Here is a 13,693-nt window from a genome sequence, read left to right as displayed (position 1 = left end):
CCCCGGCAAGCCGGGCATAAAGGGTGTGGGTCCGTCTCCACGGATGACATGAAGGTTCCGCAGCGGCGGCCTTCAATACCTGGACATTTTCGCATAGCGGGACAATAACCGAACACACATAAAAGAAGAAGGAAAAGTAATAAAGTCAAGGCAGTTTGTTAAGTGGGAGAGAGAGACGGTACGTCTGCACTCTACCGAGCCAAAAGCAGAAGTGGTTACTCAACCAACAGGTGTGAGTGAGCGGGGTAGCTAGTCTACCCCAACCCCCTCCCGCTAACTAGCGGATGGGGTAATTATCCCTCACTAATATTGTCTTGGCTGATTTTCAGTGTTGCTGAAAGTAATACCCTATAAACAACGAAAGTTTGTATCTGTGTCGGAACAACTAATGAATTCATCTTTGGGTCATACCCCACATGTCCACCTAGTTTCGCTGAATTTGGTTCTGTAGTTTTTGTGCAAGGTTCACAAAAAAAAAAAAATTAACAAACAAAATATTCGCCAAAATGGTAGATTCATCCTAGGGTCATACCCAACATGACTACCCAGTTTGGTCAAAATCAGTACAGTAGTTTTTGTGTAAAGTTGCTCAGAAACGAACAAACGACACAGGGAATACATACTCTTTATAAAATCTTCTTTTTTGGCAAAGGCAATTATGAAACCTCTGAATAATACTTCTAAATTTAATAAAGCCATCCCATACAGGAATCACAAGAACTATAAACAAACGTTTCAAGGCACTTACTGTAGTTCCTCTCGTGAGGACGAGCAGAAAAGCAGGATCGTCTCCCTCATCACCACTACCTTGGTCATCCGGGATGTAGGGGCACCATATAACTCTGTGACTGTCTGAAGGTTTGTCAGCTTCACTGGTCACTTCCAACAGCATTTCGGTACTACGTAATAATAGAAAAAGAAAACTTTCAAAGATCGTACCTCATTTGTCGTGAATACTGATAATGTAATCACTTAAAATCTACATAACTTCCAGTAATTAAAACATTTATAAATGTATACCTTATATCCACACACAAACATATGTACAATGAGTTTTTTATATTTTTAAATGATTGATCATATTTAACAATTGAATACAGTACAAGATTTTTAGAACTGAATCATTATAGATAGAAAACATTTTCTCCGCTCTAGGAAGGTGGGAAATGGTAATTGGAATTGAGCTTTCAAAAACATTTTCTGTAAAAGGCATCCAAGAAATATTTCTTTAAAGTATAGTCTTTAAAGCTCCTAAAATAAATTTTCTCAATATTTCAGGTGATAAATTCCACAAAGGAAAACATTCTAAAAAAAAAAAAAAAAAAAAAAAACTGATACTAAAAGAATCAGGGTAATGCAGCTGTATAAATTCTGTCGATATTGGAGGGCAAGAGTTAGCAGAATACTGCCTATTTCATAAAATTTGTATTTTTCCTAGCTATATAAACCAGAGTCATTTATGTGAGTTACTTCTGGTTTCATTTTCTACTGCCAGACAATCAAAAAGAAATTGGAAAGTGATCTCTCTTGGCTCGCTTCTTCCAGCGAGACCGATATCTACCCTAATGGATGGATGACCACTTCCGGCAATACTCACATGGAGATTCCACAGAACATCTTTTCCCTAAACACAAAGAATGTACTGGGTGAGGACCACTTCTACTTGGCTCATGAAGGTACGGACCAGGCAGGAACGCATCAAGTTCAACATAGTCGAAAGGGACACACACTAACTACAATAATAAATAAGCAAGTGAAAAGGGACATCAAAGACACAAGCACTATAAGGGCGAAGAGTAGGAGATGCAGTTGTCTGATGGTGGGAGTGAATGCAGGGACATCCGACTAACTCCACGGCCAGAAGCACTGTGGGCAAGCGCTTGATACAAGCAGGACGCGTCATGGACAGCATAACAATCACTTTCTCATACAGGATTCTCTTTATATTTATTCCTAACTCTCTATTCTTTATCACTCCCTTCACTGGTCCCCAACACTTTACATCCTTTATTTTATCTAGAGAAAAAGGGCAGACCTACCTCACTGAAAATTTCCCCCATCTAAGAAGACTCCCCATTAAATGACTCAGAAGTTTGTAGCCACTTAAACTACAAATTTGACATAATTTGTATTTTTCCTAGCTATATAAACCTGAGTCATACGCCTCAGTCACCCCACAAGTCGTTGACCAGAAGAGAGTTGCGATAAGTGGCACAAGTCATGGACAACAGTTGCTCAGCAACGTAACATGACGAAGCCTACCAATTTCTTTTTGATTGCCAGGCCGTAGAAAAAAAAAAATAAAAAAAACAGAAGTAACCCCAATAAATGACTCAGAAGTTTGTATCCGAGTAGGAATAAATCATATTCATGTACAAAATGAAGTGCACAGTAACACATTTCTCATCTACTCCCACACCTGTTCTGTATTACACTTTCCACTTTCAATTTAATGAAGAGAATACAAAAACTTTCAGCCACTAACAAATTAAACTAATTCAACATACTCTAATACTCGGCTAAAAAGTGACCGAATACTAGCAAATCAATTTACGAGCATTGTATCGGTCTGCAAGCCAAAGCTTCCATTCGTATGTACATTCACTGTGGACAAGAACTAACCACCTTAGCACTCATACCCTCAAATCTTGAATTATCATCAGCCATTATAAAAGTTCCCCTTTATATTATTACTATTATTACTAGCTAAGCTACAACCCTATACTCTATTTTTTATAGCGGTGCATATTTGCACTTGACTCACAGGGGTGCCCTTTTAGCTCGGAAAGGTTCCCGATACCTGATTGGTCGGAAGTATTTTTGTCCGAACACCTTCATTGTTCTCGAATAATTACCAGGTAATAAGAATCGAAACTTATTTATCAACCTATATTTCTCCACCATATATATGTTTTGTCAATAAACAATGTGAAAGAATAAATATATTATAAAGAATCGTCTTGGTAAGTCTAAATTTGATAACATAATCCGCCGAAGTCAACGACAGCAGCTGGTTTTCGGATGCACGCTTTGTAATTTTGTAATTTTTCACGTATTTTAACGCAAATTGGGATAGATTACACTCAGCATAAGTTAAACAGGTTATTATAAACTTTCTTTGAATACCAGAACTTACCAAAAAACATGGAATTAATAAAACCCGATATTTGTGAAAACTTATGGGGAGGTGAAAGAACAGCCTCTAGCGGCCTGGCGGAAAAACGATCCCTTCTGAGTTGTTAGACGCAGTTTGTTTTTTTCTTTCGTAATATAGTTCGGCCTATTCCTTTCAGTTTAGATAGTCTTACATTGTTTCTCTTCGTATTATTTTGCTTAGTATTTTCCCACATTCCTGTTCCTCATCGAATATCTATCTATTTTCCCCGATATCCCTTCTTTCATATATGGGATATCCGCACTACGATTCCTTATTTCTTATCTTCTGTCGAAAGTGATGGCTTGAAGGGAAGCGCGTGCTAGTCTCATTAAAATAATGTAGAGGCGGGAATAAAAAAAAAAAAATACTCTGCTTAATATCAGGTTTACAGAATAGGTTATACTTGCTACACAGCATAAAATTTATGTTGTTATTATTATTTACATACTTACTGACGTAAGGTGCAAAACATGAGGAATCGTAGTGCGGATATCACATAGGCCTATATGAAAGAAGGGATATCGGGGAAAATAGATAGATATTCGGTGAGGAACAGGAATGTGGGAAAATACTAAGCAAAATAATACGAAAAGAAACAATGTAAGACTATTTAAACTGAAAGGAATAGGCCGAACTATATTACGAAAGAAAAAAAAAACTGCGTCTATGGCAATCAGAAGGGATTGTTTTCCCGCCAGGCCGCTACAGGCTGTTCTTTCACCTCCCCATAAGTTTTCACAAATATCGGGTTTTATTAATTCCATGTTTTTGGTAAGTTATGGTATTCAAAGAAAGTTTATAATAACATGTTTAACTTATGCTGAGTGTAATCTATCCCAATTTGCGTTAAAATATGTGAAAAATTTCAAAATTACAAAGCGTGCATCCGAAAACCAGCTGCTGTCGTTGACTTCGGCGGATTATGTTATTAAATCTATACTTACCAAGACGATTCTTTATAATATATTTATTCTTTCACATTGTTTATTGACAAAACATATATATGATGGAGAAATATAGGTTGATAAATAAGTTTCGATTCACATTACTTGGTAATCATTCGAGAACAATGAAGGTGTTCGGACAAAAATACTTCCGACCAATCAGGTATCAGGAACATTTCCGAGCTAAAAGGGCACCCCTGTGAGTCAAGTGCAAATATGCACCGCTATAAAAAATAGACTATAGTTGAAAAAGCAGGATGCTATGAGCCTAAGGGCTCCAATAGAGAAAAATAGCCAAGTGAGGAGAGGAAACAAGGAAATAAATAAATTATAAGAGAAGTAATGAACAATTAAAGTAAAATATTTTAAGAACAGCAACAACTTTAAAACAAATATTTTATATATAAACTATAAAAACTTCAAAAAAAATAAGACGAAGAGAAAAAAAAGACATCGAATAGTGTGCTAGAGTATAAAAGATAGAAACATGCGACTACTCACCTTAACGTCGATTCTGATGTTGGAGTAACTTCTATAACAGAGAGTGTGCCGTACTGGTCAGTGAAGGCAAGGATCACTCTGTTGCTCATGTGTGCAAATGCCAAGTCGCGAACCATCCCACGGATATTTTTGACGAGACCTCTGTCACCCGACTTTCTGTTTATAATTCGCACCATTCCAGTGGATTTTTGTGGGGCTGTTGAAAGAGTTATTGCATTAAATATGACAAATCTTAAAGTAATTTGTATCTCTCCTAATGATATAAACCTTGAGCCGTATATAAAGAAGTTGCAAGACTAGTCATAAGACTTTTAGCAAGGTATAACTACCCACAACTAGTTAGCGGGTGGTAGTACCAGCCAGCCCGCTCACACAAACACACCTGCGTTCTATTGTCACTTTTGATTGCAGGCAGGACTTGCAGGGAGATAGGTGCTGGCAGGACAATTTTGTATAGAGCTCAAGGTTTGTATCGTTAGGAAAAAAACAAATTAATCCCAAATTTGACAATTGTTCCATTACTAAATACAAACCCTTTCGCTCTTTATTAGGGAAGACTCACCCTATGGTGGGTGGCAGTCCCAACCAACTGGGTGGTATTTTACCCAGGGTGTTCCTCCGTGTTATGCACTAGCTCATAGAGGACTCACCCTGACACCTCACTAAACTTCAGTGCATTTGCACGCGTTTGCGGCCTGAGCACCGATTGTGCGATAACTAAGCAATTTGACTTGTTCAGGTAAAAATCCTTAAGAGTCTAGGACTTACTTGAACAAAGCAATGGATATTACCCAATTCCCACCTCAGTTTGGGAAATGGAGACGTGGCAAATACATGAACATACAGTATACCAGGTTACACAAGAGAAATGGTTATTACCTGCAGACAGAGGAGGCCAGCTTGCAGAGTACCATAGGTTCTGTGCCCAAAGAGAGGGGGAAGATGAAAGAAAGATGTAGTTATTCTTATCTTTCATCCCAGACTTAATCCCTGGTAATGTCGAACCTCAACCATCTGCTACTTGTCCAATCAAGATGCTTAAGGTGTTTAAACTACTTGTTATGCAGCCACCACAAGACCGATGGAGAACGTCTCCATGTTCCTGTGGGTTACATCTTGCAGACAAGGCTGGTAGTACGGTACGGTACGGAATGTTTTTCCGTACTCCATACCTGGCTAAAATACCATACCGTAATTTCGTACCGTACTATCAATAATTTTTCCGTACCGTACAGTACGGAAAAAATACCGTACCGTAATTCCGTACCTTTACCGTACTAATATGGCTGATGCTGCTAAGGATATTTGTAGTAATATTTAAAACTGATCCTTTGTTTTTAATACAAGACCAAGAGTATTCACTTTTGGATTCATAAAACATGTTTTGCCATGAAACTATACCGTATATTTAGTACATGAAATATGGTGTATGAAATATTATTCAAAATATTTCCCAGTATTATGACTCTTTGGATAATAATAATAATATTGTTGAAACCATCACTTCCTCTTTTAAGGACTTTATTATGAAAAAAATATACAATAATCTAACCATTAATAGAACTTAAAAGCATTGCCTGATGCTACCATGTCATAGATTAAACTAATTTTTTTCTCAACATTCAAAAGTTACGATGTAATAAAATAAAATAAATCTTTTTTTCTCGACATTGATAAACTAAAGTTACGAAGTAAGAAAATAAACTAAATATTTTTTTCTCAACATTCATAAACTAAAGTTAAGATGTAATAAAATAAACTAAATCTTTTTTCCTCGACATTGATAAAATAAAGCTTGTAGCCGAGGCTATAGGAAACTTTACAACTTACAAATGCAACACCACAACTTTACAAATTACAAATGCAAGACCGTGTAGAGCTCAACTCACTGTTTCACTAACTCTGAGACTGAGTCACTCAGATCAGATCATGAATGTCGGTCACTGGCTCACTGCACTCAAACGTATTGTACATGAATGACTCGTGTAACGCAACGTAAAAGCACTAGTAGTGGCAGACTGGCAGCAGACACACTCAATAGCTCATAGTTAAGCATAGAGCTTTTCTGGGGGAAGACTCTTCCGAAGCACAATATAGGATTATATTTATGATGCTTCAAAACTTTGTTGGTATTACTTCAGGAATTAGACACAGACGTCACATGTTGATTAAGGAATTAACACATGCATAGTATATTACAAACTTAAATATAAGATACCTTAGTATTCTATGTGATTTTTTTTTTAGTCCAGTCAATTGCTGGTGTCCAAATATGCATTAACACTTAACAGTAATTGCGTAGTGATAGTTATCCAAGCCTAAGGTAAGGTAAGGTACGGAATTTGCCCATTTTTTTCGTACCTGAAACGTACCATACCGTACCTTGGTAAAATTACCGTACCTGTAATTCCGTACCGTACTTATAGGCTAAATATCAACCGTACCGTACCGTACGCCAGCCTTGCTAAGTTGCAGATACAGTAATGGGTGGTGAAGGTCGTCTGCCATTTCCACACTCCTGATTGTAGAACCTGCGCTACAGTGTACTGTCATCTAGTTTTTCTTAAATGCTTGGTTTCCATGATTGCAGAGGAGAGTCAGGATTCAAGGCTCGATCTATGACCTTGGAAATCCAAGGTGAGATCGTATTCTTCACACTCTCCTCTTAACCTTCCCCGTGCTGACAAATATTCTGTTCATTCGGGAACGAGCTCCTGATGTTCGTTTGAGGTAACACTTCATCCCCCTCGCTGGGCATAGCAGCAATTGATCTGGATCACCGATTACGTTATGGAGACTCCCAATCCAGAAGGGCTCGAATCTAGGATCCGTTACTGCAGGATTCTGAGTCTTTGCAACAAACTCAGGGATGAAGCCGAGCATCGCCTGTCCATATAACCATGAATGAAAGATATTGTAGGAAAGATCTGACTTTCTTGGACAAGGCCTGGGCGTGCAAAGATCGTTTTAAGCGTCAGGTGAAGATCTGACGTCTTATGCAGCTGCCCATAGGGTGCTCCTTTCAGGGATCACAGTACACGAACTACATTCCATGGAAGCGGTTTAAATGCTGGCTGAGGACAGGTATGTTCAAGACTCCGTACAAGGAGAGAGAATTCAAACGAAAAGGAAATATTAACTCCTTTCAGTCTAAAGGCCAGGCTCTAGGCTGAGCGATAGCCTTTTCACCGCTGTGACAGAAAGGAGTTTTCCTTCCTGGAAGCATAAAAAAAATATGCTATCACTAGGATAGGGGCATCGAGAGGGATATCCCTTCCACAACACCAACCACAGAAGACTGCCCACTTTGCCTTGTAGACTGCAGCTGAAAATTCCAAGAGATAACCGGACATCCTTTGCGCAACAGGTTGCGAAAAGCCTCTCTTCGAGAGATGCTGGATAACCTTCAGGCGTGAAGTCATAAGGATTCTATGGCTGATTGGTAAATATTCACATGTGGTTGTCTGAGTACATCGTGCCGTGGAAAGAGCTCCCTCGGCACCTCTGTGCGCAGATGTAGAAGGTTGGAAAACCATTCTGCATGGTAAATCCTAGGTGCTATGAGGGTCATCGACAGGTTTTTAGATTCTCTTACCTTGTTGAGTAAACTTCTTACTGGCTAAAGGGGGGAACCGCATAGACATCTATGTTGTCCCAATGTTATTGGAAAACATCTTGCCAAAGCGCTTGGGATCTGGTACTGGCGAGCAGTACATCGGAAGCTTTTTGTTCAGAGATGTCGTGTACAGGTCTACTGTGGGCGAACCCCACGGGATGGGTGGAAGAGAGACATACATCAAGGAACTCAATGCCTTTAGCAGAATCTGCCTAAAATTTTTCGCTGCTACGGTCGCAGTTGGATCATTCCTCGAGGGAACCCGAGTGGTACCAGCTACCACTTGCCGGATTCCTCTTTAACAGCTTGTGGAACCATGGCGTGCCCTCCCTAAAGGAGAAACAATAGTCGGGGCACCTTGAGAGAACTCGCGATCTGGAGTTCGTCTCTGAGGAGCTCATTTCGGAAGACCTAGCGACCTGTCGTCATCTCTCCTGGGAGGAATTGCGTGATGGAATAACACACTCCCGCATTGTTGCAGTATGGCTTGCAGTCATAAATCTGAGCAAATGCTCACATTCGAGTAGATCGTCGTCAGCGAGAGCTCGACCTCGCACCTCGACAGGTGGCTGGGTACGCAGTAGTGAATATGGCTTAATCGCTGAACAGCAGTCCACTATGCAACAAGGGTCAACTTGATCACGTGCTGTAATTTCTAACTCACTGGTTCGAGTAGATCGTTGTCAGCCAGGGGTCTCACTTGAGTCGGATTTACCTGTACACGCAACGGGACTATGTGAATGTAACTCGTCAATACTTCTGCAGGAGTTTGGCGAATGGTCCTACGCAATCTAGCATTAGGATTCACTACAGGGACTGGACGAGGATTGCTGGATGATATGATACGAGTCCGACAAACATGACAGCAAGGGATTGTGGCTCTGCCCAGCCTACACACTACCTCGTCGTCTCGTTTCGACGAGCTAGAAAAAGGCAAGAACGAATACAAACCCCTTTTTGCTGCGCCGCGCAGCGCAGAGGAGATTGCTCAGGAATAGCCCTAACTTGAGAACGACAAAAGTGCTCCCCCTTAACAAGGACAGGACGATGCTTCGGACTTTGCAAACCCTGTGCAGGCCGAGCGTGGTCGTCAGCGTGCTGACGAGCACGACCCAGGTCAAGCTCTGGGTCAGCTGCATTTGGCCTTCACGACTGAGTACTTTGACCGATGACGAGTGCTAGTCCGAACCCGCCCTTGCACAAATGATGAGGACACACGTGCTAACAGTAACTGAGCGGGACAGGAGACAGAACCAGGTCAGAGCAATAGTCTCTGCTAATGCAATACCTTCAGAATCTCCAGAAAGAAGACCAAGGTCATCCTCTGAAGAAGCCAGCAATCCCTAAGTAATACCAAAGATCCAGGACAACGTCAATGGATAAAAAGATTCCCCCTTCGGCAGAGAGCAGTGTCGCTTCACTAGGGAAAACGGAAGCGTTCTCTAATCCTAAGGGTTGTCAGGGGATCAAACGACAACCGCTTCTACTCAATCGTTCCCCTAGGGAGATCGAGCGAGCAAAAGTAGCTTGGAGAGATCAAGATGATGGAGGAGGAAGTCGAGCTTTCTTTGCCTTCGAGGATGACCCCGAAGGGGAAGAATCCTTCTTAACTTCTTCTTACGCCATTTGCCAAATCTCTCCCACTGGGAGGATGGCCACTCCCGACACAGCTCAAGGTGCTCAAAGGGGTGTCCTCTGCAGGCAGGGCACAAGTAGTGAGGATCGGTCTCAACCACGGACATGAAGGTGCCGCATTGGCGCCCTTCAGGTCATGCACAATTCAGCGTGCCCAACCTCAACAGCAAGTCACACCTGCAAAGAGAAAAAGATTAGTCAAATAGCCAGTCACATGTTTAAACGGTAGAGAGACAACGTATAATCTCAACCGAGCCAAAGTGAAGATAGAACACAGGCGTGTGTGCGAGTGGGGTAGCCAGTACTAAACCCTATGCCCCTAACTAGCGGAGGGAAGTTATACCTCACTAAATGTCTTATGGCTAGTCTTGCAGCTTCCACATGGAGCGAAAGAGTTTGTTTTTAGTGACAGAACAAAATTGTAATTATAACTTACATAAGAGCTGGTTATAATCTGCTGGACAAATCCTATTACTGTGTTGTAACCTTCAGTGCAACAAACTCCAAAATTACAGTAAATACCAGTGATCGTAATATTACCTATGAATATCTATTTAGTAATGCTGTAATCATTAACTAGGTAAATTTCCTCAAAATTATAGTTCTTAATCAATTAATTTCTATTCCAAATACTGTACAGTACTGTATAATAATATATGACCTTTTATTACACTGACCAAGTACTGAAAACCTAACATGAATCATCAGACATTTACATTAAGAAGAGTAATATTCAAAATACCTTTTATAGCATAAGCAATGTATTCTCCAGAACAGTGCACAGCTACAAGACTCCCCGGGAAGTAATAATGTTCCCACGGATAGTTTGTTATGTTCCGCGTGGTAATCGCCGAGGAACCCGATGTGTGATTTGTGGCTCCCACTTCAACTTTCACATCTGTGCTGAAGATGGCACTACTGCAGTGTTCTTCTATACCTTGAAAGGAACTGAAAGGACAAAGGTTTTAGTGAAATCATGAATTTGAAAGTAATTTATATTTTCCCTAATGATACAAACCTTGAGCTCTTTATTAGGTATATACTTTTGGCAAAGCTGGAAGACTACCCTAAGACTTTTAGTGAGGTATAACTACCCCACTGCTAGTTAGCGGCGAAGGGGTAGCGGGTAGTACCAGCTACCGCACTCACAGACACACATACAAGCACGCGTATTCTATTGTCACTTTTTATTGCAGGCAGGACATGCACGGGGATAGGTGCTGGCGGGACAAATTTGTATAAAGAGCTCAAGGTTTGTATCGTTAGGAAAAATACACATTACTTTCAAATTTGTCATTTATTTCGTAATACAAATCCTTTCACTCTTTATTAGGGAAGACGCACCCTAAGGTGGGTGGTAGTCTTAACCAAATGGCTGGTTTTTTTACCCAGGGTGTTCCTCTGAGCTATGCATGATCTTATAAAGGAATCACCCAGACACCTCGCTAAACTTCCATGCATGTGCATGAGTTGGTGGCCTTAGCAACCCATATGATTGCGTGATATCCAGGTAAGAATTCTCAAATACACATCTCGCAAGGAGATATGGGGATGTAACAAATATACAAGGGAAATGGTTATTACCTGCAGACAGAGTATGCTAGCTTGCAGAGTACCGTAGGTTCTGTACACTAAACGAGGGGAGGATGAAAATCCCAAATTTTAAGTAATTTGTATTTTTCCTAACAGTACTTACCTCGAACTACTTTCTTAGGAGTATCTGGGATTCTCCTCCCGACCGACCAGAATTTTGTGTAGTTTCCCCTATCTCCGTTTTCTATAATGGGTCCCTCCGTGGCGGATGGATACTCGCCCTGAGGCGACCCGGGTCAGCGTGCGAGAGCATGGAGCTAGGTCTCGGTCACCAGTAAGCTTTTGATAATTATGGTATCGAACTCCTGTAAGACACTCGGGGAAGGATGGGCGGGCAATACTCCGAAAGTAGTTCGAGGTAAGTACTGTTAGGAAAAATACAAATTACTTAAAATTTGTGATTTGTTCTAACACGGAGTACAGTACTTACCTCAAACTACTTTCTTAAGAGACTTACACCTGCTGGATATTAAATGATTGGACCTAGATAGGAGGCTAGGTTCTGCTAACCATAAAACGGGATAGGAGACTCGGGGAGAACTACGCAAAAAACTTTCAAGTGTCTAAGTAACTCACCTCTGTAAAAACTCCTGACGTGGGCGTCTCCAATGAACGATTCTCACATGGGCGGAGGAAAGGGAAAGGGAATAGAGGGGAAGCAGGAATAAGGGGGATGGCAAGGAAGGAACTTGTGTCGCTTGGAATTACTTCCCACGGGCTTTCCCGGGGCTTCAACATTAAACCTGTTGGAGCGCTGAAATGACCGGGCCGATGGAAGAGGAGTCCAGAGACTTCCTTGTACATTCCTTCAGGTAGTGGGCCGTAAAAGTGGACTGTCTGGACCATGTACCCGCCTTCAGAATCTGGCCCACCACCATGTTCTTATCGAAGGCTAATGACGTGCTCAGACCTCTAATGTCATGGGGGCGCGGTCTGCCCGGCACCGAAGATCCGTCACTGTCACAGGCTCTTTTTATGACTTGACGCAACCAGAAGGAGATGGTATTCCTGGACACTGCCTTCTTTACTGGGCCCGAGGAGACAAACAGGCTCTTAATCTCAGGGCGAAGTCTGGCTGTCCTTTCCAGGTATTTCCTAACTGCCCTGACTGGGCCTAACAATAAATCTCCCGGATTGTCTGAACACGGAATTGCTGAGACCGAAAAGCCCTCAAATCTGGGGTCCCAGGAAGCAGGATTCTGCATTTTGGCTACAAAGTCAGGCCAGAACTTGAAACTTAAATCTTTCCACCCTTTCGAGTGCGAAACCTCGTACGACAACCCGTGGAGCTCCCTAACTCGTTTAGCGGAGGCCAAGGCGAGGAGGAAGACTGTCTTAAGGGTAAGGTCTTTGTCATGTATGTTCCTGAGGGGTTCGAAGGGTGGTCTAGAAAGGGCCTTAAGGACTCTGGCTACGTCTCATTGCCGAACTCTAGAGGAACGTGGAGAACACGATTGTTCAAAGCTCTTAATGAGCATAGAGATCTGCCGGGAAGCTCCTAGATCGAGTCCCTAGAGGAGAAAGACCTGACCCAATGCGGCTCGGACACCCTTGATGGCCGGGATAGATACTCCTAGGTCGTCCCTCAGGTGAACAAGGAAGTCTGATACCTTATGAATGGAGGCATCCAACGGCCTGAGGTTCTGGGAGGCACACCATTTTGTGAATGCGGCCCATTTAGCCTGATAAACCAAGACTGAAGATTTTCTCAGATATCCCGACATCCTCGCGGCGATCTTAGATGAGTATCCCTCCTTCCTCAAGAGACGCTTGATAACCTCCACGAGTGTAGGCGGATGGACCGAGGGTTTTCGTGAAACTTCTCGAAGTGGGGCTGACGGAGGAGGTCTTCTCTGTCCGGAAGCAGCCACGGTGGAAGGACCGCTAGCTCCTTTAGGTCCGCGAACCACTCTCTCTCCGGCCACCAGGCCGCTACCAAAGTCATCCGCAGGTTCTTCGCGCGTCTGACTCTGTTGAGGACTTGTCTGAGGGTCCCGAAGGGAAGGAAGGCGTAAACGTTGAGACTGTCCCAAGTGTGCTGGAAGGCGTCCTCTAACGCTGCTGCTGGGTCTGGCACTGGAGAACAGAACACGGGGAGCTGGGCATTGAGCTTTGTGGCAAAGAGGTCCATCACCAGCAACCCCCACTTCAGGATGATTGTCTGGGCCACTTCTGGGTGTAAGGACCACTCTGACCCTACTACTTGACCCACCCTGCTGAGGCCGTTGGCTAGGACGTTCCTTTTCC

General features: G+C 42.2%; 1 protein-coding gene across 5 annotated transcripts in view; it reads right to left on the bottom strand.

Moving 5' to 3' along the window:
- Ge-1 (Enhancer of mRNA-decapping protein 4 homolog Ge-1) overlaps positions 1–13,693 on the bottom strand; it is a 131,268-nt gene that overhangs the window by 106,252 nt on the left and 11,323 nt on the right. For all 5 annotated transcript variants that reach the window (XM_068352946.1, XM_068352948.1, XM_068352950.1 and 2 more), the window contains exons 3-5: positions 10,596–10,801; positions 4,603–4,798; positions 749–899 (exon numbers count right to left, since the gene is read on the bottom strand). In XM_068352946.1, the coding sequence (XP_068209047.1) occupies positions 749–899; positions 4,603–4,798; positions 10,596–10,801 (553 nt within the window). The remainder of the gene's footprint in view (positions 1–748; positions 900–4,602; positions 4,799–10,595; positions 10,802–13,693) is intronic.

The sequence above is a fragment of the Palaemon carinicauda genome, chromosome 29 (genome assembly GCF_036898095.1).
Source record: "Palaemon carinicauda isolate YSFRI2023 chromosome 29, ASM3689809v2, whole genome shotgun sequence".
Classification (NCBI taxonomy): domain Eukaryota; kingdom Metazoa; phylum Arthropoda; class Malacostraca; order Decapoda; family Palaemonidae; genus Palaemon; species Palaemon carinicauda.
The sequence above is the reverse complement of the archived record's forward strand: the minus strand, read 5'-3'. Positions and strand labels throughout refer to the sequence as shown.